The sequence below is a fragment of the Ips typographus genome, linkage group LG11, assembly GCF_016097725.1.
Source record: "Ips typographus isolate SLU linkage group LG11, UJ_Ityp_2.0, whole genome shotgun sequence".
Lineage (NCBI taxonomy): Eukaryota > Metazoa > Arthropoda > Insecta > Coleoptera > Curculionidae > Ips > Ips typographus.
Window position 1 is genome coordinate 5,248,676 of NC_138432.1, and position 23,979 is coordinate 5,272,654.

General features: G+C 33.4%; 3 protein-coding genes across 6 annotated transcripts in view; 1 reads left to right on the forward strand and 2 right to left on the reverse strand.

Annotated features, from left to right (window-relative positions):
- Nucleotides 1-6,674: 6,674 nt before the first annotated feature.
- Nucleotides 6,675-10,136, reverse strand: LOC145735173 (coiled-coil domain-containing protein 170). Of its 2 annotated transcripts, XM_081988958.1 has the most exons (12): nucleotides 9,905-10,136; nucleotides 9,370-9,674; nucleotides 9,115-9,322; nucleotides 8,919-9,059; nucleotides 8,695-8,866; nucleotides 8,474-8,646; nucleotides 8,220-8,420; nucleotides 8,022-8,165; nucleotides 7,879-7,962; nucleotides 7,456-7,728; nucleotides 7,227-7,405; nucleotides 6,675-7,173 (listed from the first exon to the last, which is right to left on the reverse strand). In XM_081988958.1, exons 1-12 carry the CDS (start codon nucleotides 9,998-10,000, stop codon nucleotides 6,825-6,827), a joined length of 2,325 nt encoding a protein of 774 aa, XP_081845084.1. In that variant the 5' UTR covers nucleotides 10,001-10,136; the 3' UTR covers nucleotides 6,675-6,824. The 2 variants fall into 2 exon arrangements, with proteins under 2 accessions (XP_081845084.1, XP_081845085.1); XM_081988959.1 differs by lacking the exon at nucleotides 7,879-7,962 and having other exon boundaries at nucleotides 9,905-10,135.
- A 2,443-nt stretch (nucleotides 10,137-12,579) lies between these two features.
- LOC145735126 (lipase 3-like) lies at nucleotides 12,580-16,375 on the forward strand. 2 transcript variants are annotated; one of them, XM_081988887.1, is made up of 7 exons: nucleotides 12,580-12,788; nucleotides 14,946-15,165; nucleotides 15,218-15,558; nucleotides 15,610-15,765; nucleotides 15,825-15,909; nucleotides 15,963-16,108; nucleotides 16,161-16,375. In XM_081988887.1, the coding sequence occupies exons 1-7, from the start codon at nucleotides 12,627-12,629 to the stop codon at nucleotides 16,323-16,325; spliced, it is 1,275 nt and encodes a 424-aa protein (XP_081845013.1). In that variant the 5' UTR covers nucleotides 12,580-12,626; the 3' UTR covers nucleotides 16,326-16,375. The 2 variants fall into 2 exon arrangements, with proteins under 2 accessions (XP_081845013.1, XP_081845014.1); XM_081988888.1 differs by lacking the exon at nucleotides 12,580-12,788 and adding an exon at nucleotides 14,594-14,897.
- A 469-nt stretch (nucleotides 16,376-16,844) lies between these two features.
- rdgC (retinal degeneration C) overlaps nucleotides 16,845-23,979 on the reverse strand; it is a 51,005-nt gene continuing 43,870 nt past the window's right edge. For both annotated transcript variants that reach the window (XM_081988886.1, XM_081988885.1), the window contains exons 11-15: nucleotides 21,448-21,633; nucleotides 21,137-21,389; nucleotides 20,925-21,082; nucleotides 20,777-20,870; nucleotides 16,845-20,725 (exon numbers count right to left, since the gene is read on the reverse strand). In XM_081988886.1, coding sequence (XP_081845012.1) covers nucleotides 20,193-20,725; nucleotides 20,777-20,870; nucleotides 20,925-21,082; nucleotides 21,137-21,389; nucleotides 21,448-21,633 — 1,224 coding nt within the window. In that variant the 3' untranslated portion in view covers nucleotides 16,845-20,192. The remainder of the gene's footprint in view (nucleotides 20,726-20,776; nucleotides 20,871-20,924; nucleotides 21,083-21,136; nucleotides 21,390-21,447; nucleotides 21,634-23,979) is intronic.

Below are 23,979 nucleotides of genomic sequence, written 5' to 3' on the forward strand. Positions count from 1 at the left end.
GCTTACTTTATTAGTAACAACAATTAATGAAATTAGAAACAATTCAAATGATATGTTCTCTAACTTAAAGAAGTGAAAAATGACATTTACACGTTGACAGTACACACAAGTGACGTATTTTCTCGATTTCAAAATCGTTTTGATTTTTAAGGTGTTTCCATGCTATTTCAATCCCGATACGATCCCAAAAATCGGCGAATCGACTTTGAAGTGAAATAAGATTGAAACCGAATTGAAAACGAGTTTACAAGGCAAAATTCAAAACTCTTTTTAAAACGGTTTTAATTTGCATGAAAACGTAGTAAATAATAAAGTGCAAGTTTGTACAGAATGTCAAGATTATTACCATCCTGAAGATGCGATTTACTCAAATCTCCCTCACCTCCTAGTTGCATGATAATATCATCATAACTGGCATCAGATTCACCCTGACCATTCATTCTAATAATCTAGTAAATAAAGAAAATTTAAATAAATAAGCTTGAATAAAAATTCTATAATAGGGATGCCAAGTTATTTTTAAGGTAAATAACTAAACCTATCTAACTTACTTTCTACCTAAAAATCCTGCTTCTAAATATATCATTGAAACTACAAATGCCTTTAATACAAAAAATTACAAACAACTTACAACTAATACTTTTCGTCAAAGAGTCCAAATTGTCCAAAATAAACCGTCAGTTGACCAATCTTCTTCTTTTCCGTTGAGGTGGATTTTTAACTGCAAAGGCTGTATCTCGGTAACAGCCCGGAGGCCTCCTCGGTTATCGATATAACCACTTCTGGAATAGGTCCTCTATCACAATCTGCTCTATGTTATAACGTGGACTAGACGGTACAATTGCTGGTAGCACTCGGTATTACACTCAGTAACTTCCGTTCCGGAAGGAAACAGCTTTCTAAGATCCCCTGATCTTCAATAGTCTGATTTTTGCTTGAATTTTTTATGTCTCTCTCTCTTTTTTTAAGTCTCTCTTGACAATCAACAACCAAAAACAAAAAAAACCTTTTTTCCCACCTTCTACCTCCACGTACCACCTTTTTCACCTCCTTTGAAGTTCATCAAGTAATACTGTTAATTTTCTTAATAACTACATACAATCCTACTAAAACTAACTATAATGGTAAACACTTGACATCCCTACAAAAATGTACCTTTTCTATAAATTAAATAAATAAATAAATTTTCTTTATTTTCTTGAAAAAAAATCCTTATTTTCAAGATAAGAGCTTGCCACTTTAAAAAGGATGAACACTACCCTAGGTTTTTTAGCAGAGACTTATTAGGGTTTTTGCAATTTAGTCTCTAGAGAATATGGTTTGGTCTATGCCAGGCATTTCAGTATTAGAGGCAGTTTTAATTAATTATTAATCATAGTTTTTTTACAGTTTAATTAATGAAATTATTAGGGCATTTACAGTGAATCAGTCTGTCAACTGTATTTTACAGTATTGTATTTATAAATATGTTAAATTAACTCTTCATATTGGTTACAATAACTTAAACCAAGTGATTTTTTATACTGAAATATCTTAAAAATCAACTATTATCATGTACTTATTACGTATGTGATTGCTGGTAAAGCTATTATAGTTGAAACGGTTTCTAAAATATTGACAAAACACACAAAAAATAATTTTTGAAACGCTGTAGTTTATTAAGAACCACCCAGTATTTTGACCTCACTTTTTTAACTTGGCTTGGGAGAAAATTTGCTCTGTCAGAATAACGATTAAGCTTGGATATGTCGTAGGCAAAAAGCAATTTGGGGTACATTATAGTCATTTGTCTAGACATTTACTATGTTTTCTTGTTTTGACGATGCACCATTCCGAAGAAGGAGGTCAAGAAACATTCCTGTGGGGCCATTCTTGAAAGTAGGGAACGGAATTTTCAAGAGAAGTGTTCTCAGAAGAAGCTGACAATGGCGGGTTCCTGTCACATTCTACAGGTCTTCGTTAGAACTGACAGGGAATCTGACAAATACTTAAAAATATGAATATGAATGGACCAGCTCGAAAAACTGCCAAAAACTGAAACTGAAACTCTGAATCACAGGACAACTTGGTCAAGTCAAGTGACATCTTGCGGTGTTTATGAACAGTACTTGTTAGTGCTCAGGTGTTTGTCAGTTTTCCCATATTATGAAAATTCGTTTTGTTCACATGTTTTTAGGTTATTGAATAGGAAATTTAATGGATTTCAAAAATGTGCGGAAAACCAAACTTCCTTTCAAACTTTGTTTCTGGCATTTCAAACTTTGACACCACTTTTCTCCATGACTCTAAATAGTGTTCTAAAATCACATGACAATTGTCGCTAACATCAAAACTGTCAAACCATGTTCAAAAGTTGCAAAAATTAGAGTTTAGAGAAGTTTTCTTGCAGTATTCAATGTAAAACGTGTTTCTGAGATTTATGACAGTTATTTTGACAGGGTTTACGTGACTGTCTAACTAAACTACCCTCTAAAATCACGTGATATCTGTCATTAATGTCAAAACTTAAAACACAAAAGATGAAAAAATAAAAATTTCTTCTTTTGAAGTATGTATGTTTTAAACAGGGTGATTCAGGTAAAGTGTCCTATTAAAAGTTTTGGGAAACTAATATATTTAACTTTTTCTATTTTTTGGGGGGCTATACCAAACTATGATCTGTACTTCAGAAATAGTTTTACAAATGCAGCGTTGCCAGATCTAACAAATTTAATTGCAATTGGTATAATCAAATTGACTAAGACATTTTTTTACTTTTTATGTGGTTGTGTTCTTTTTTAACATTATTTTCCTTCACTAATAAAAAAGCAATAGATGAATCAAAAATTAAACAATAAAACATTCTACTACTCACACTAACTGTTCCCACATATTCAATACACTTTATTGGATCTCCAACAGTACGAACTTATTAGCAAAAACATTCCCCGATAAAATGAAGCGTATGTTTGGAATATTTAGTAATAACTGGTGTGGAAAAAGTATGAAAATCTCTGCCTGGAGCATGTGACAAATCAACGTTAATTCTCTTATGGAAAATTTCCAAATTCACTGTGTAAAAAAATATGTTATTCGGGAATTTTACTTTTATTGCCTCGTAATCGCCTAGAGAAAGGTTAGTTAATGGTGTAAGATCATTTACACTTTACAGATACCTATAATCTCAAAAGATGGCTACAGAGACAGATCAACCGTTGTAGTAAAAAATCCAGTATATGATAAAAAACAAAAAACGTGAAACTGTTTTGCGTAAAACAGTGAACATAGTATTTAGAATTTTCTAGAGAAGTAGTTGGGAATGTCTAGAAATTTTTGGAAGCTCCTAGATAGATTTTAAATTTTCTAGATTGCCCTACATCTATTTGGGACTCTTTAAAGGTTTCTGGAAGCTTCTAAGCCATTTTGAAGGCTTCTAAATTATTTGTACAGCTTTTGAAATGCTTTTCGAATGTTTTGGGATCATATGGAAGTTTCTAGGAACTTTTGAAAATGTGTATACTTTTCTGGAAGGTTTTAAATAGTTCTGAAAGCTTTCGGACAAAGTTTTTGGAGCACTTGGAAGTTCATCTTCCAAAAGGGGATTAATAGATGAAAAAAACTAGAAGAAAGTAATTAAAGAGGATGTAAATGCTTTTTAAGACAAAATATGCTTTGTAGCTATTTTGGAAGACAATTTGTTGCTTTATTTTACCGGAAATTGTTTGTGCAACCAAACTGACACAAAATCTACTTTATAACATGGGTTAGGTTGCAGTTAAATATGACTTCTGTAAACTATCTCCTTGTTTGTTGCATGACTGATTTGAAGCCGACGATTGTCTATATCGTTTGAAAGTGCTGATGACTGAGATGAATGATACTAAGAACGGTGGGAATGTCAAAACGTATGATGCTCAGAAAATTAGTATTCTCACACTTTTCTTTTATTTGACAGTATTTGTGGTAAGAAATTTTTATTTGAAATAGAAGTTTTTGCCAACATTTTAACTTACCAGGACTTTTTCGTTTTTTTAACCCAAATAAACACATCTTAAACAGTAAACCTACATAAAACTCGTTCCGTGTTAAACTGAAACAATATTCTGTTATCAGTTCATCAAACTTGTTACACAAGTAGTTTCTTCTAGGTTTTTATCTTAATCATTAGTAGTGCTGTTCATAGATAGTTTAGCTTATGAAGATAACTTGGTTGGATTTTGTTTCAAGATAATAAGATACTTGAGGTCGTTCCTCTCAAAAATTTTGCAGACAACGTTCAACATTGCCTCTGTAAATTCGGATAAAGCTCGTAACTCAACTCAATGCTGCTCCCCATTAACTTCACAGGTATACCGTAAGTTTTTACTTGAAATACTTCCATAATAATGCCACCCAATGGCGTAACACAACTGAAACCACTGGCAGTTGAGTTGAATATAATTTACTAAAAAACTGAAATAAGTACGCCACTGTGCACAATACGAAAATTTCAATAACATAGGCCGGCTAATTAACAAAATTAACAATAACCGCTGACAAATGGTTTTGCTCCAGTTTTAACAGTAAAAACGCTTTTCTCAGCGTTTTTCAGTGGATCGCCGGGTAATGAAAGTAGCGTACTTGCAGGTCAATTTATCATTTTAGGATGTAATTTGAAGATCAACCAAAACTACTTTCGCTGTCAGAAACTATCAGCATTCGGATTAAGCTTCAAGTTCATTGTCTGGGTGGGTTAATATGAATAATGTTTTAGAATGCCTTAGGACGAAAACAGAATTCCAGTTACGCACATCAAAACTTTCATTTTTTCTCTCTTGCGGCTTCTTCGCTAATATATGTTTATAACCAGCATATCTAATAGGCTAAGATCTTTGTCAGAAGTCATTTTCATGCATACGAATTGCTGAATTTCAGATAAGAATGGAAGAGAGAGAGTAAAAGTTATGTCGATAATTGAATAATATATATGTTTTCTATCAGTTACGAAATTTAGCTTTACAACATAAATCCAGTTACAGTTTGTGACCTCTCATCCACTAAAAACATGTATACGTGCTAATAAAATGCTAATGCAAAAATAATGTTTGAATAAAGGTTGAACTGTATTACAAACATGACTGTTACGTGATTCATACCTCTAATTAGTTGTTTTTCTGTGCTGGGTTAATTCCCTATGGCGTTTAATAAACACGGTTTTATGGTAGTGATAATAACTCAACAAAAGTAGCGTCCATTCAGTCACAATTTCGCTAACCAATCAATATAAAATAGTATATTATTCAACGAGCATGTAATAATAGCTATTACTCGTCTTGATTCTCAGATATTTTTGTAAATTGACTGACCTAAAACTATTCTAAAACAGCCATAACCTTAACCCTTGGAGTAATTATGTGGGTGAGGCCTAAAAGTTCGATTTCCTTTGATCATTGATCATGCAGCACTGGATACACACGTATCCAGTTTTTTAATCCCATCAATATTGTGTTTAATCCGAAATCCAATTTTCCGGTGTGGGCTTCATTATACACTTAGCGTGGATGGCACGCAAACCGATGATTTATTAATATCAATTTACAATGTAATGTTTACTACGACTTGCTATATTTACGACACTTAATGGGATGTCCCATTTGCATTGTTAAAAGTATTGCTCCATTCATTGTTAATACATAAGCGAGGGTGGTCTTGTAGTATTTGAATATCGTTGTGGGTGCTTTAAAAACTGTTATGACTTTTAATACAACAAACAAAATTTCGTAAATGTTAAAAAGAATATATGCTTTGTGGGAATTGCGGAAGAACTGAAATAATTATTGTTTACATGATATATGAGATAGTATCACGGATACGCGAGCAAGTAGTTCATCTGTCTGTTTTGTGTAGATTTTACTTTGTAAAAGAGGAAGTGCCTCGTCAAGTAATTTATATTGAGGAGAATTGCATGGGTAACTTTTGGTTTAAGGCTGAGAATAGTAAAGTAACACAATTAGCTACAAATTTCTAAAACCGTTATTTGTTGTTATTCAAGTGGTACAAATTTAAGTTTTTTCAAATTGTCGACTGAAAAATAATGTTTAGTAAAATTTCAATAAATCCCGACCCGACGAAACTCGGAATTTAGTTAAAATCCGACTTCGAACTCAGAATTTACATTGTCATATTGCAAAAGCTCTTCAAACCAAATTAGACAACATTTTTCAGTTTGGCAACATTGCAAACATTCTTCGAAGCAAATTAGTAAAATTTGTTAACTTTGGCTACATTGCAAACACACTTCAAAGAAATTAGTCGGAATTGTCAGTTTGGTTACATTACAAACACCCTTCGAACCAAAATTGTAGAAATTGTCAGTTTGATAACATTGCGTATACTCTTCAAACCAAATTAGGAAAATTAGTCAGTTTGGCAACATTGCAAACACTCTTTGATCTTAATTAGTAGAATTTGTTAATTTCCGAGTTCGAAGTCCAAATTTAACTAATTTCCGAGTTCAAAGTCGGAATTTAGTTAATTTCCGAGTTTGAAGTCGAAATTTAAGAAAAATAACGTCTGTGGCCTTTCTACGCCTTCGTAAGTTTTCACTACCTTTTTCGAAAATTTTCTACAAAACTTAATCGAGATCAAAGGAATTTATGCTGCTTTCTTCAATAGATAAATGTTAGTTTTTGTCCGATCTATTATAAATTTCATAATAATCAATAATTAATATATTACAATAATTATTGGCTAGACAATCACAAAACTTGGCAGTGTCCGTACATAAACCTTCTACAGTGTAATAACTTAAAACACACTTTCATTTAAGCTATTAAATGATAATTTTAGCATTGAAAAGCTGTGCGTCACATTCTTCCTTGTCTTTTGTATAAATCCTCGTCAGAATTATCCAAATCGACACCATCGACATATCCAGAGTCGTCATACCTGGATCTATCGGGTGTACGGGATATGCGTGATCCTCCAGTAGGTGATCTGGCTGTCAGTCTTAAAACTGGATCATCGTACCTTCGGGACACTAATGTAAAATCGTGATGTGCGTCCACAAGTTTTTGTAGCCTGGATACCAGCTCGTAGTCTGGCATAGGCAGAAGAACGCCGAGGATTTTAGCTACTGAGTGTTTGAAGCTTTGAAGTTGCGATTCTCTTCTTTGAACGTCTGAGAGTTGGTCTTTGACTCTGGCTAGTTCGTCCCTGTTGAAATTTCATAAATTATTAATTATTAATGGTAGAGGAGGAGTTATAACCTGAGGAGTTGCAGTGAATGTTCGCTGATGTTTCTTTCCTGATCGATGGTTTCACCAGTTTGGCGAATTTGGTCTTTAAGCAACGTAACTTTCCGGTTATACTTTGTCCTTAAAGATTCAGATTCCAGAAGTCTTTTTTGCAGTTCCTCAATTTTTCTGCCACGTTCCAATGCTGTTATCTACAAGTTTCTTACTGTATCTGTAATCTAGACTGTTTTAAAAAACCAACCTTGTAGTCAGCTGCTTCCCCTAACTGACTGTTCAAGTCCCTAATTTGGCTTTTAGCTTCGCTCAACTGCAGTTGCAAGCGATCTACCTGTTTAATCAGTTTTTTTACTCTAGCATTAGCTTCGTCCCTTTCACTTTGAAGCAGACATTTGGTTTTTGTGTTGTCTTCTTGAAGAGACAATTTGCGTCGTAACAAATCCAAGTGAAGGTCTTTTCTCTGCACTTGTTCCCTCAAAGTGCGAACTCTACGTTGTAGCTGGTATACTAAGGAAGTCTGAAAGGAGATGTTTTGGTCATTGTTTTACATTTAGCTCACGTTAAATGAATGAAGGAAATTCTCGTTGAATGAAGTTAATGTGAATATAATTGTACGGTAATCCCCATGCATACAAAAATAATTTTTTCAACCTAAGAACAGTCTTACATCGCGTAGGGGAATATCATGAAATGATCGTTCCCGTCTCAAACAATTTAATCTTGGTAACGTGCCATATCCGCAGCAAAGCAGCTTTCAAAGAAAAAACCAGTATCACATATTATTATTACCAAAACATTCACTACAATTACCTTATCCACTAGTTTATCACTTTCTAGTCTGGATAACTGCTCCGCTCTTAATAGTAAACTCTCCGTGTGCAATTCCACGCCAATGTCGTGTGAAATTTCATCCATATTTAAAGCCCTAGCCAGACGTTCCAGGAAGTTCATAAACTTTAAAACACAACCGGTTTAATCGAAGTTTTGGTGGTAAAAAGTAAAACTTACGGTGCATTTATCTCTTTTGAGGCCATCTCGAGACATTTCGCAGCTGTTGATATCCACTTCAGCTTTGTGCAATCTCGCCTCCAGGTGGTTCTTTTCGTCTTCCAAATGTCTTATTTTGGAGTTAGCTTGGTCGCATAATGACAGCTGTCTGGTGAATTGTTGAGTTTCGTGATTTAGTTTTTCTCTTAATGATTCTATTTGCTAAAAAATGAACTTTCTGTATCCTGATTAACACATCAAATCAATTAGCTTACCGCAGTTTTCTCCTTATTGTCAGATAAAATCTCGTGGATTTTCTCTTTAATGGCAATTTCAATTGAATCTACAAATCTAGTGGGAGTGCTCAGTTGAATTGCTAGAGACTCAAGCAGGTGTTTTTGCTCTGACTGCAAGCGTTGAATTTTCTCCTCTTTCAGCTTAATGTCCTCTAAAAAATCATTTTTTAGGGATTGTGGTTGTAGAGTGGAAAACTAACCTCTTAGTTGACAAATCAAAGATTCTGCTTGGGCAATATTGCCACTAGCAGAACCAAGACTTCGGTTAGACATTGCCAGTTTTTCCTTCAAGTCACTCAGTTCCCTGTCGGTAACTCTTTGTTGCATTTCCAAGGACTCTTTTTCTTGTCGCAAACGATCAATCTCCAAGATCTAGTTAACACATTTTTTAACTATTAATCAACTTTAAGCCTAAAAAACCAACCTGTGCTGCTGATTGTCTTTGAAGACATTCTTTATCTGCTAAAGCCCTATCCAAGTTTTCTCTGCAGGTCCTTAAGTCGATTTCCACAGACCCTAAAGTGTCACTAACATTGTGGGCTTTACTTCTTAGTCTTGATGTTTCCTAGTGATAAAAATCTTAACTGGTCCCCATGAAGATGAGTTTGTTAATACGGTACCTGCACCAGTTCTGAAGCTTTATGAACCAAAGCTTCTGGAGTTATACTAGAACTGTCCACCACGTCAGCACCTAAAGCAACTGATAATCTTCTGACAAAGTCCTGAAACTGTTGCCTGGCTGCTTCCTTCTTCTGCTCTTCTGCGTTCAGTTCGATCTCCAAGTGTCTTACTTTTCCTTCCAGTTCCTTAGCTTTGTCTTCATTATACCTTTCAACTACCAATAACTTGATTTCTTAGGGTTTAATGAAACTTACCGAATATCTCTTTGGGCAGTCTGGAAAGCAATTTCACTCCGGCCTTGAGCTGCAAACAAGTTCCTCTCTCTTTCTTCTAGTTCGTGCACCCTCTTCTTCAAGGAACCTATGATGGCATTTTGTCTGGCTGCCTGCTCTCTTAATTGGTCCGCTTCCACTTGGAGTTCCAGACATCGTTGGTCCCTAGACCTGACTTGGGAACGCATATCCTCGACTTCCTGGTTTAGCCGGTCTCTTTTGTACTGTAACGCGGCCAGTTCGCTTCTGAGTGAAGTGGTCACGTCTACTTCCTGAGGGTCGTCCATCTAAAAAGTTTTAAATGTGCATTGCGCTTCAAGAGTCGCATTATTTAAGGTTTCAATGAAAACAGTGTTACTGAATGGAAAGGACCAAAACTAACAGAGTGACAAATCAATATTGATAATAAGATTGGATCACATTGTGCCTTGGTACGGTTTAATCTGGGTTTATGTTCCTGGAGGAAGTTCTGTTTACACATCATGACGTCAACAGGATGCCTTTAAAGGGCGTTTACCTTGATCACTGTGTTTTGCCTGCAAAGGGTTTCAAAAATCTCCCAATCCTCTTCACTGTTTCCCGAATTCACAGATTCTGCCGGTGTTTCATCCATGTCCAAAACATTATTCCAAAAAAATTCACTCACAACAAACCCAAGAATTTGCTACGAAACGGTTATTCGTTAAGCGGAACACAAGGTCCTGATCGGTAAAATGCATGTGTAAAATACAGGGCACATTTCATGTTTTTCATGGTTTAAAATGCAGCCTAGTCACGACAAGTTCCTGGCAAAGGTTAAATCGATATATCCAAGGAAATTCTGGATGTACAATGGAGATGGGACGGTGGGAATAATTTTCTACAATAAGTCACGTAACTAAATATAATGAGTTACATTGTTTCGAACAAGGAAGTCTTATAAACATGTGTTTGAAGGGAAAACTTATTATAAATTGAGTTATTGTTAGGAAAGTTTTGTGTTGTATTCAGCTAATTTAGCTGTTCAAAAGTTAGTCCTTGTACGTTTTTAAGGGTTAGGTAATTGTTTTTATTTTTTATTTTTATCAGTTGTTAACTCTATTAACACACTATCTTGTAAAAGTCGAAGCAAAGTATGAAAGTTTAAACAAGAAATAACTTGGGTGATTTAAGACACTTTTTAAAATAATGTTTTTTTTTAACAGAAAAAAACTGTTCTTAGCCTGATTGTTATCCAATAATGATTGACTTTATTGACAGATTAATGAAATAATAATTGAACAGTTTAGTTTTTCAACTGTACAGTTGCTTAGTCATTTCTCATTAACTCTGTGTATGAACAATATCAAAATTTTAATAGAGCCGTCATTAATTTCTTTTCCAGCTTGTTTATTAATGACTTTCTAAACGTGGAATTTCCTGCTTTACTAAATTGTACATTATTATTGCAATTAAAAAATCCAATATGTACTTACCGGTATTGTATTATGTAATAATTAAAATTTTATAATTTCATCTATTGTGTATGAACTGGTTTGCTTTTATTAGCTTTGGAATAGGATTGTTTTGCATAAATTGCACATGTCGATCACTTTTTTTAACCAGAGCTAATTGGTATTAAGCGTATTTTATTCTAGTTTATTCTCATAATAGGTAGTTTAAATGAATGTATCATAAAAGTTGCGTGGCAAGAATATTCACCAGCTCGTCTACAACAGAATATTGTAACAAGTTTTCTGAGCCAGTTAATTAAAGTCATCGTTAAGTAAGTTGCCCTAGCTTAATTATAATTGAGAATTATTAAAAAATCAAGGCAGTATCAGTTAACAGTTTCTCAGCAAAGATTATTGTCCTTGCTAATATACATATCTGAAGTTTAGAATTCTTATACAGTTCAGATAGTACAGTAGCTTCATATGTATTTCTGACAAGCAAGATTGTATCGTCTGCATTCTGATTTTTAAGACAGAAAGTTAAAATAGCTATTTATGATATGCGTGTTAAAATTGTTTTTTTAAGGCACGCATGTGAAATTTGCATACTTTTAACACGAATATCATACAATACTTTTTCTTCAAACGCATTAAAAATGTCAATGATTCTTTATATTTGAGAAATTATTTTTCTGCAAACAGTCAAACCAGTTCCATTTGTCAATAATTCCATAACGATATCATGGTCAAAAATAAATTTGTTCGAAAGCTGTGATCCAATTTAAAAACATTTTGTGAATACATGTTAATACGTGTTAATATCAACTTTGTCGCATAAATAAATGAATAAAGTGCAATGGAACAGATGTTCCGACAATGGTACGAAATAGCATATAATTATTTGTTTACTTTTAACAGTGCTTTAAAACGCTTCTTTAAAACAATAGTGCCTTAAAATGCTATTTTTAATAGTTCAGTAGCGTGTGAAAAGTTGAATTTCTAATCCGTTTGTAGAAAAAAGCTATTAAATACACTTCTAAAAGTTTTAAATTGACTTAAGTTTCAAAAATGCTTTGAATCACGTTGAAAATGATCAAAATTACAGTGAAACAGCTTAAAAATTAGACTATCTACACTTGGATAACTTTAAAAGTACTTTAACATCTTGGGCAGTTGCAGAATCTTAGTGATAAATGATTAAGTATTTACTCGTATTGGAGAAGGTACTTGTCCACGGGTTTGGTATGAGTTTTATTATGATTTTTTTTAGTAAAGTAGTCAATTGATATGTTAAACTTCAAAAACTTACGACAGCAAAGTTCTAAACAGGAATTTTGGTATTAACATAACTTTGAAGTACTTCACTGGTCGCCATTTTCTCAGAAACTACTACTTTAAGCACCCTGTATAAATAGCGTGTCTTGTACAGTTTAGGAGATTTCCATAATGCAGATGAAATCCAGTACACTCTGTATAGTATTAAATACCATACTAAATAATTTATAAATATAAAAAACTAAAAATGATAAAATGTTGAACGACCGTTTAGGGCATCGTAGACATCCATTAACCACTCGTAATTACACATAATTTGTGCCATGGCAAGTAAAAATAATCAATAAATCCTTCAAGTCAAACGTTTCCAATTTAATGCATTAAATTAATATGATACCATCAAACTGAATAAATACAAACACAGGTGTTTTATTGATATATCTAATCAAGCACTTGTATAATACAAGCAGAAATTATTTAAATTGGTCGGCATTTAAATGATGGCCTTAATCAATTTTTGTCTGTTATTAAGTGCTCATATAGCTAAAAACTATGAACGGTTTGGTGTGTTTTTTGTTAGTCGTCTTGGCTAATTCAAGCTCAAGCCGAGTGATTAATCAAGGTGATTTGGAAAACTTGTTGGGCTTGACCAGTAATACGCTAGCGTTGATCAAACGACAAGCGTTGCTTCATCCGGATACTGGTTTGAATATCGTAAGTATTGAATTACTTTTGTTAAAATATGTAAAATAGTGTATTTATTATTCAATGGGCATGTTTCATAGCTATTACTAGATGAAGTTTAACAGCGAGTGTCGTAAATTATGAAGTGAGTAATAGACATTACATGCGTGTAGAATACTATACTTTTTCTACAACTGTGCTAAGTATTCACAACGAATATGGACAAATTGACAGTTATAGCAAAATAAAAGTAAATTGAGTCACACTGATTTTGCTACTTTTCAAGTACTTATGTTTTGTTGTTTCGTACCTCTATGGGATCGAATTTAACAGTTTTAGACAGACAAATTCTACCATAAAACTATACAAAACCTTTCGTACTGTACTGTTTATACTGATTTCACTGGATTTTAAGAGTGTTTTGTGTGTTTACAGCGTTATGGAGAGGATTTTTGACGGTTGTCCATATTTCAAAATAGACTAAAACTCAAAGAGTCAAAAACACACAACCAAATGTTATAAATGGCAAAAATGCACTGATAAAGGTATAAAATGCATTCAACCAAAATCAAACTAATTTCGTTACTTTTCAAGGATGTTTTGTTGTTGTGTACTTCGTATTAAGTCGATTGAATAGTAACAAAGCTTGGAATGTCATTTTAAGTCTATGAAGAATGTGAAAATTGTTTTTAAGTTTGCTGTGTCAATAACTTGGTAAAGATAGTCTTAAAACTCGATTTTCCAAGCTGAAAGCAGTTTTGAAACACTAAAAATAGTCCAGAATTCTGAGAAAATTAAAAGCAAAGTTAAAAGCAAGAAAAGTTAGTTTTCAAGACAATTTTCATGATCAATGTCCTCTATCTAAGACTATTCTCAAAACTAAAATATTGAAATTTGTCTTAAAATTATGAAAACTTACTTCAAATGCAAATTTTAAGCTTCTGATGTTACTTTTCATTAGTTCATAGTCACTTTTTGGTGTTGAAGTCAATTTTTAAGGTTTAAATGTATGAATTTGTAGTAAAAAATTCTAGAAAAAGTAGTTTTTTATGTCTACAAGTACAAATCAATTTTCAATATTAAAGTCTCTCAATTTGCATGAAAACTAGTTACAAAAACAATTTTTAAGCTTCTGAAATCAATTTTTATCTTTTCTCAGTCAATTTTCAAAACTAAAGTCTTTCAGTTTGTCTGGAAACTATGAAAAAATTCTTAAGTGAATTTTCTGTTTCCAAGACAATTTTTAAGTTGGGTTGAGTTAGTTTTGGGTCTTTGAACTTCTCGTACAGGAAGTTTTAAATCAGAATTTTATAAGAGATAATTTCTTTTTCATCGTAAACAATGAAATTAAAAAAAACACATAATTTTTGAAAAATAAATAGAGACGTAGAAGATAAGGCAAAAACATTAAAACCATCTTCCTGTATCTAGGCTACTAGAGAATTTTGGCAAACGTCATTCATAATTCCAATGGTTTGACAGTTATGACAAAAAACCGATTTTTTAAACAGAAATTTGAAGGACTGTATTTTCCTTAGGAATCATTTTTCAGGAAAATTACATAATGCATGTCAACTTATTTTTTAATTGGCTATGGATTGGTGAATTATTGACATTTAAAACTGGACCACCCTGTATAAAGGATATGATTGGTCATTTTGTTGAATAAATTATTGTAACTTTACATGACAAAAATTAATTAACACTAAACTTACATTACTAAACTATTAAATAAAAGGAAGAATGTGTAAAGAAATACAATTTATTAAAACTAATAGTTTAGTCGTGAGTAATATCTAGCGAGTAATAAGCATATTACTAAACAGTAATATAAAAAAGTTGCCTACTGACCAATATTAATCTGCAGACATAATCCAAACAAAGCAAAGTCAAAGTTCGCTAAGGAGCGATAAATTTGGTGAGCAACACAAATATTATTGTACAGTTGTTAAGTTCACGTGCCATCGATAATAAGAAATAAGAATGAAAGTGATTTACACGACAGTTATAATTTTTGTGGTGGGCAATTTAAAAACTTCGCACAATAACATGGAAAAGAAGATATGGGAAGTGGTTTGGGAGTATTTGGGAATGTTCGATAATGTGACAGTTTTTCATCCTGATTGTGATTTAAACATTGTAAGACTTTACACCGGCGGTTTTCTAAGGTTATCATCACTTTTGTAGACCCAGTTTTTGGCCAAATATGAGTATCCTTTGGAATCTCACGATGTTACCACTGAAGATGGATACATTTTAACAGTTCATAGAGTACCTTATGGAAGAGATGGTCTGAAAGATGGAATTAGACCTGCAGTGGTGTTTGCACACTGTTTGGCATGTTCTGCCATGGATTGGATTTGGCAGGGCCCAAACGCTTCTTTACCTTTACTTCTATCGGATTTAGGTGAGCACTTTCTTAATAAACAACACTTTCTTAACTAGCAAGAAATTACCAGGTTACGATGTTTGGTTGGCTAACATGAGGGGTAACAGCCACGCTCTACGTCACCAAACCTTAACAACAAAAAACGCCTCGTTCTGGAATTACAGTTTCCATGAAAAAGGATATTACGATATGGCCGCCATCATTGATTACATATTAAGCACAACCAATCAGGACAAATTAACATATGTTGGGCATTCGCAAGGTACTGCAGCAGGCTTGGCATTAATTACTTCTAAACCTGAGTACAACGACAAAATGAACCTGTTTGCAATGTTGAGTCCTGTAATTTACTGTAGTAACATGCACAGTCCTTTAGTGCAATTAGTGATTGATACTAAAAGCATATTACAGGTAGTACTAAAACAATAATTTTTTTCTAGTGATTTACCCATAAAATTTCAGGTGGTGTTTAGTCTGTTTGATATTCACAGTGTTCCTCCTTCACCAGCTATTAATATTCTGGCTCAAACTGTTTGTAATGAGAACAGTTCTTTGCAAGGATTTTGTATTTTTTTTATTGATTTGTTTGCTGGTTTCGATGCTGAGCAAGTTGACAAGGTATCTGAAAATACTACTATTGTTCAAAAACAAACACTATTATTATACTTTTTTTTCAGTCAACATTGTCAGTGTTTTTATCAAACACACCTAACGGTGTATCTTTTAAGGAAGTGGAACATTTCTTGCAAGAAGTAGAGTCAGGTACAAAAATATCCTCTCAGATTAATGTGGATTTTAAAAATTGTTTTTTCTAGCCCAGTTTAGGCAGTACGATTATGGTAATTCGTTAAGTAACTTTGCGCATTATGGTACGTCAGAGCCCCCAAATTACGACCTTACCAAAGTTACTGCTCCGCTAGCTATTTACTATGCTAAAAACGACTTTCTCGCTTCTGTTGTAGTAAGTTTTGAGTTATACTTCAGTGTTTTGAGTTAATTGACTTTTATTTCAGGACGTGGAACGGCTTATAAGCGAACTGAACGTCCAGCTTGTGGACAAATACCTTGTCGAATACGAGTACTTTAACCACCTAGATTTCACGACAGCCAAAGATGTAAAAACACTTTTATATGACCGAGTTATTAAAGTTATACAGGAAGCCAATCCTGTTAGCTGATAAATGGGATTGTACCTGGTGATCAGTATTAAATAAGAATTGTTTAGAAATATGATCGTTTTTAATAGTTGGAAGCTGAGTGTTTAGTAGTCAAAATAATTCCAGAACTGGGCTGATTGACATTTTTTTACTTGTGGCCAATGGATCCAATTATTCCAGCCTCTAAAAGTTTACAATAAAGTGTATCAAACCTTCCCAAAGTTATTTTAAAATACCAGATGACTCTAGGATCATTTTCCATAGAAGAAAGTTCCATAGAAACCAACTAAATGCTATTGTGAATCCTCTACCAGAAATGTCTTAAACCTTCCAACAATTGTGCCAGAGCTCTTTAATAATACCTACTGCAAACCTAATTACGACTAAAAACTTAAAAATTGCCAGAAGCCTCTGCAAATATTCTACACCTAAAAATAGTTTAATTGTTGGCATATAAACAGTGATTGGTTGCTCATACAATATCTAATTTATTGTCAATCATTTTGCCAATCAGATGAACAGACTATAGGTCAAAAAAAATTGTTATAGATGAAAGAGCTTTTAATAACTGTAAATAGATGATAGTTCTATTACAACTACGGTAACGTCTCCAATCATAAAACGAGTACAAAATATACATAAGAGATTATAAAATATCGTATGATTTGTTAAGTTAACACAGTCAATTTGCTAAACTAAATCCAAAAACTAAAGCTAAAATTGTTAATCGGGCACGCTTTAACCAATACTTTTTTTTATATAAAAGCGAAATAAGTTCTCTTCGAAGAAGGACGAAATTTTGCTCACAAAAATTGTTCTTGGTCCAATATATACATACAGAAAAATTGGTCCACAAATATACATATAAACAGTGAGTCGTAAGCTTTGCAACATACTATGTCAAATAGTCACAAAGCCCAGACAGTCTGACACAAAAAACTAACAAAATTGTAGACATATAACTCACAGGATATTCGAATATCTTTCCTTGTAACATTTTATAATATAGTAGTTTAGTCACCTTAAAATTTAATCAAGCGTATCAGTTATAAGATATTATTTTATTAGAAAGGTTATAATGATATTTTTTTAACGATATTTTTAGTGATATTTGTTAAGATCATTAAATTGGATATAGCAGCTTGTCAGGCTTTCACCACATATTATATAAAAAATTATCAACTTTGTTTAGATTATAATAGTCTAACACATTCTACTAAATTTTATAGCGGTTCTCAATATGTGTCACATGGTAGATTTGAAAAAGTTTTTCTTCAGATTTTTTGACAGCACAAAAACCCAAATATATTGAAAAACACTTAACTGATAAACCATGAATTATAAATAAACAAACAATATTGAGCAAATTACTCTCATCGTGCTGACAATTTGAGAACCGCTTCTATAGACAATTTCCGTAAACGCTAAAGAAAGTTAAGGACCACAGATTCGGAGGGTCTTTCTTATTCTACGCCTAACATTCAATTATTAAAATTCTCTCAAAATACAACTGCACCTCCAAATCCTTTGGTCTTTTGTCATCTAGATGATCTACACACTTAACAATGATAATGTAGTATTTAATTGAACATTATTGCTTATGGAAGGATTTAGATTAATTTGTATGATAGAAGTTTTAACCACAAAGGTGTTATTAGTTTTGTGAAAAGAATATGGTTAGCCAAAATTATACAGGGTTGTCCAGTTTTAAGTGTCAATAATTCATCATTCGATAGCCCATCAAAAAACACGATTCTTAAAACTGAAATTTGGAGAAGTTTTAGTATGTTTCAAAAAATTTTACAGTTTAAACTAAACTTTAACACCCTCTATTTCAAACCTAGACACGGTTAGCACAAAGAATAAATTGCAGCAATTTTAATTGATTTTTTATACAGGGTGTCGCAAAAAAAGTGAAACAGCTGATTTCAGCTTGCATGATAATAAATCCACCCTGTATATCTACTGTATGAGTTTATTACCAGTCTGGGGCATTTACCACTGTATTTCTGGGTTATTGTATATTTTATTTTAAAATAATTCTAAAGGATTCAAATCTGGTCATCTGGGAAAATTACAAAGTAAATTTTTGACACTGAAAATAGAAAAAACCATATTTTAGACTATATAGGTAGTGTAAAACTGAACATTCAAAACTTGTGAAAGTCCAAATTTGTACTGTATAATCTTAAAATTTGTTTTTCAGACTGTAATCCATTGTCCGGAAATCAAGACAAAGACTGTGCGCATAAAACTCATTTTTTACTACTAATAAGGTCTAAAAGTTGACTTTTAAGGCTAGAAATGTCTTTACTAAGACTAAAGAGAGTCCAAAAGTTTATTTTCAAGACTTATTTGGTGTACGACTCAATTTTCTGGACTGAAACGAGTCTAGAATTTAATTAAATACTGGAAACAGTTCAAATTTCTGAAGTCAAAAACTGTGTGATAGATACTTGTGAAACTCGATTTTTCCGACTAAAAAGAGCCCTGAAGCACTAAAAACAGTCTAGAATTTTAAGAAATGCTGCAATTTTTAACACTGACGCGTTTAGAAGTCTATTTAAGAGTAACAAAAGGTGAAATTACATTTTTAAGTCTATGGAAAATGTAAAAATTGGTTTTTAAGTCTGCTAGGTCATAAACTGGGTGAAGTTAATATTGAAGCTGGATTTTCCAAGCTGAAAGCAGTTTTAAATATTAAAAATAGTTTAGAGTTTTAAAAAAATGAAAACCAAAGTAAACAAATTTGAACAGTTTTTCTTCAAGTCAATTTTCATAAACCTAATGATAATATCCTGTATTTAAGACTATTTTCAAGACTAAAATGTTGAAATTCAGTCATTTTTTGGTGTCCAAGTCAATTTTCAAGGTTTAAATGTATGAATTTGTAGTAAAAAATTTTACAAAAAGAAGTTTTTCTTGTCTACAAGTCAATTTTCAGTACTAAAGTCTTTCAATTTGTCTGAAAACTATGTAAACTGGTTACAAAGACAATTTTTAAATGTCTCAAGTCAATTTTCACAGATTCAAAGTTAATGTACTGGTTTCTTAGTCAATTTTCAAGACTAAAGTCTTTGAATTTGTCCGGAACTATAAAAACTGACCCTCTTAAGTTATTTTTTAACGTTTCTAAGACAATTTTTAAGTTGGGTTAGGTTGGTCATTATCTCGTAAACGAAGTTTCAGATCAGGATTTTACATAAGAGATACTTTCTTCTTCAACTTGAACAAAAAAATTCAAAGTAACTGTCATTTTTGAAATCCAGTGACGTAGAAAAAAAGGCGGAAAAATGAAAACCATCTTTCTGTATCTACGTCAGTGGATAATTTTGACAAACGTCATTAACATCATCACATAATGAGTATTAATTTCGGACAAAAAACCGATTTTTTTAAACTGAAATGTACTGTATTTTCCTTAGGAAGCATTTTTCATAAAAAAGACATAATACATGTCAACTTATTTTTGATAATGAATTATTGATATTTTAAACAAGACCACCCTGTATAGGTTGTCCTACGTAAGATTTAATGCAAAACTGTGAAATAAAAAGTATAGCAAATAACATTCCTGAAATTATTGTCAATGAATTATATAATTGCATTCAAACTACTTCCTGAATACGTAGGACACCTCCACAAAAGATTTTGTTGTAGTTTTATAGGGCAACACTCATTACACTATGTATAATACTTGACTCTATTCTAAAACACATCTACGCAACAACAAACAGGGTGGCAGTTACAAAACATCACAAGCAACTTGAAATAAACTCTTTAGGCTACTTAATAACTACTGTCGTACCAGCTGTTCTAACCTAACACATAGGGAAGAATCTTGATGAAGCGTATGTTTTGAATAACATATAGAATATTGCCACTTGCTTAGATTTGAGATCCCCTTCTGCTACTCAAAACTGGAGAAGTTTTCAATCCATTCCTTTGCATTGGCATTAGACTTCCGTCGTTGTCACTTCCTTCTGGACTGGAACCGTTGCAATTGTGTATTTGTACTTTCAATGAGAAATTGTCTCCTCCCTGAGCTGGAGTTTCGTTGTTTGACGTTTCAGGTACCTGCAAAGAATTGGCAGCTTCCACAAATATGTTAGATTTCTCCAAGTCCGCGGTGTCTTGAGATTGTTGTCGACTTTCAGTGGACTTGAGCGTCTTCAAAGGTTTCGGACTCCGATTTGCGCTGGCCAAGTTGCTGTTTTCCGGGCTGGTTGGCATGTTTTTAGTTTTGCTTTCTGGATCCACCATCCTGAACGTTTCCAGAAACTCGTTCAAGTCAACCAGACCGTCCTTATTGAAGTCCATCATTCTGCATATCTCTTGGAGTTGGTCTTCCGTCATGTTGCAGGGCATGTGCTCTTTTATTAGGTTACAGGCTTCCGCCAGTTCGTCCAAACTGATGTATCCTTGATAAAGATAATCAGCTGATTGATCTTTACGTTCAGTAAGGTACTTACCGGAATTGTCTTTATCGATTATACGGAATATGGCCTCCAAACTGCTTTTGTTTCTGTACAACGTTTCCACTACAGTGCTAGCACCTTGTACGCTCTAATAATCAAAATTGTTAAATGCGGTTGACATGTACAAGAAAGTAATACTTACATTCAATCTAGTGCCTTTAATATCAAAAGTGGTTTGATAGTGCACCATTTTCGTTTCCGGATCGATCGTAACCAATTTATCTTTCAGCAACCTCCAAGGAATTTGCAACCCTGTGCACTTTTCTAGTGTAATACACCATTGAGCAATGGAAATCATACCTACAACATTCCTCATCTAACTCTAACACTTATAAAAATAGCTAAAACAACTACCAGTATTTTCCGGATCCAATTTAGCAAATTCAGCCTCAATGACAGCTCGATTACACAATATTTGAGCTTGTAGCTCTTTGGTAGCTCCAGACTCCACCAATCCCATTCGTTGATAAAAATTCAATTTCCTCCTCCCAGCATTTGCCATGTATTGAACAAAATGGGGCTCCAAATTTGGCCCCATTAGTTTCACGTATGCCCCATTGTTCGATCCAATTTCGTAATAGTTGGAAGCGGAAAATATCGTTATAATCTGAGAAAAGAGCGGTTTCGGGGAGTTTTTTGGTTAAGTAACTTTAAGGTTCACTCACCAAGTTGTCGTGGCACATTTCATACCCGTCAGCTTTGCATTCGTGGGACCTGATGATGTAGGATAGCCGGTTTTCTTCCAGGAATTTCTTGGTAACGTCAGGTCCGAAGTAGGTACCAGCTCCTCGAAGGGCGTTGGGTATGCAACCCTTAGTTTCTTGGGGATCTGACCATAGGATATCGAAAACCTGCAAATAATTAACTGCTAAGCTTTTAAATATTATTTAAATGGGCAATTGTGGATATTTCAAAAAGTAGTTTGAATAATGGTTTTTATTATACTTTAAGTATCCATTATATCCATTTTTAATAAAAAAGCATCTACCAATAAAAAAAAATTACGAAAAATTTAATTAGAACCAAAATAAACTGTATTTCTTTCAGTTAAAATATAATATAAAGAAACTGTAACATCAATAATTATCATTTGCATCTACTTTTGATTAGTAATTGAAAAATCATTTATAACTTTTGTTTTTAAAAAGTAATTCAATTATAGTATTTAGTATTTCAAGTTTAGTAATTAGTAATTCATTTATCAATTAAAGTAATCCAACTATCGACAGCTCTGAGTAAGTTGTAACTAGTTAATTTTTTTAGAAAGGACGGTTTAAACAGAGCCGTAATTAACTGAAAACAGTCAGAAAGTTAATTACTTGGGAGGTCCGAAAAACCGTTTTTGTTAAATTAATTCAATTTTTTAATAACTTCACAGTGTACCACGTGTTTGGGGTTTAAACATTTTTTTAATTTAGTAACATGGTTAAATTAAAAACGAAGTTTCAGTACCCTCAACATTTTTAATTATATTTTGGCAATTTTCAGTGCGGAAGTAAATTAAATGAAATCCGACTCGTGCAATAAAAAATGATTAGGAAAGTAAAATTATGTTATTATGTAATAACAATGAAACATTTACGAATTGTCATTTAAGTGAAAATTAACAGACAATTGGCAGGTGCTAAATTGCAATTAATTTTTTTCACTAAAGAGCCTTTTTCCATAATTTTGGTGCAACTTTTTTTTATTTTTAGATATACTTTCGTACTATAAAATATTATATTTAAACTTAAATTAGTGCTGTTATGAAGTGTATAGTAATGATAGGTTAGCGTGCCTTTAACTATAATCCTGTTCTTTTCTAGTCTACTGCATTGTTTGCTGCAATTTTGTGTTTCGTAAAGCTTTTTTAGTGTAATTATTTTCAAATCAATACCCTTTTAACGCGATTACCTAATCAATAAAAGCACACAAATGTAATTCTACAAGGCTTTCCATTTCTTTGGTCTACCAATCTTTTAAGGAGGTTTTGTGCCAGCTATATACGACCGCAAGAATTTAATAACAAATTTAATCTCTCGGAACACTAACTTCAGGTACGGGTAAACCTTACCTTAAGCCGAAAGAAGCCCTTAATTGAACCACTTAAATTCCCTAAAGGGAGCAACAGGTTTGCTTTATTGAGCTGTAATTGAAGGTAGTAGAATTTTCTGAAGGTTAGTAATTTTGAAAATGCTCTACTTTGGCCTAAAGTCACGTTATGTTCACGATATACCATTTCTGATATTATCAATAAAGTAGTTATGTGAGAAATAAAGAAGCACATTCAAAACACTTTTATCATTCTATTACATATTGTCACGTTTAGGGGGTAACGCAGGAACAGAAACAACAAACGTAGTACAAGCATGACTTCTTTATTCGGCGCTGCATAACTCTTAGTATTGAACACTGTCCAAGAGGGGGTGTGTAGATGCGTGGGTGTGGGGGTATGGGCGTAAGGCCTTCTGAAGTGCCGCCAAGCGGTACCCGCTCGATACGAGCAGGGTGCCCCTATGTCCGACACGCCCAAAGGACTTACTTTAGGTACTGCAACAGGGTAACGAGCCGTCCGGGCACTAGGAAGTTCGGACTGTCGCTCGTGACCTCCCTCTGGGGATGACCCCAGAGTTCGGTGGTCGTCGATGGCTTGAGACGCCGATTAAATACTCGTCTCATGACCCCAATTTGCCGGTCTCGCTGATTCGGCAGTGCACTGGGGGAGACCGGGGCCAGACTAGGTACCGGAACATGGTGCAACTTATGTTATTCGTGACATCTCCCCCTTCCAACAAGTGTTCGCCCCGAACACTAAAATTCTATATTACAAAATAAATTTCTCGTCTTTCCTTTTTCCATATGAATCTTAAAATTAACCGATGTTGCTTATTTGCTAGAGAGGGTATGGGAAAAACTTTATTCCAAAAATATAAACACTTTTCTCTTAAAACTACTTCTAGATTCCTAGATAATGTTTTCAGCCACAAAAAAATTAATTCTTTCCTTGGGTCACCTTTCAACCTTGTGTTGCGTCTATCTTCTTGCTCTCCATTTTGGCCAAAATTTACGTCAACTGCACATTGTATTGTATACTCCTTTGGGCACCATCATCTAAGTGGAAACGCTTCACCTAGGCTTCATCTCGTAGTGCCGTCTCTTGGCACTGTATTCTCTAAGCGGCAAACTTCATCGCTTAGCTTCACTTCTTCCTACTG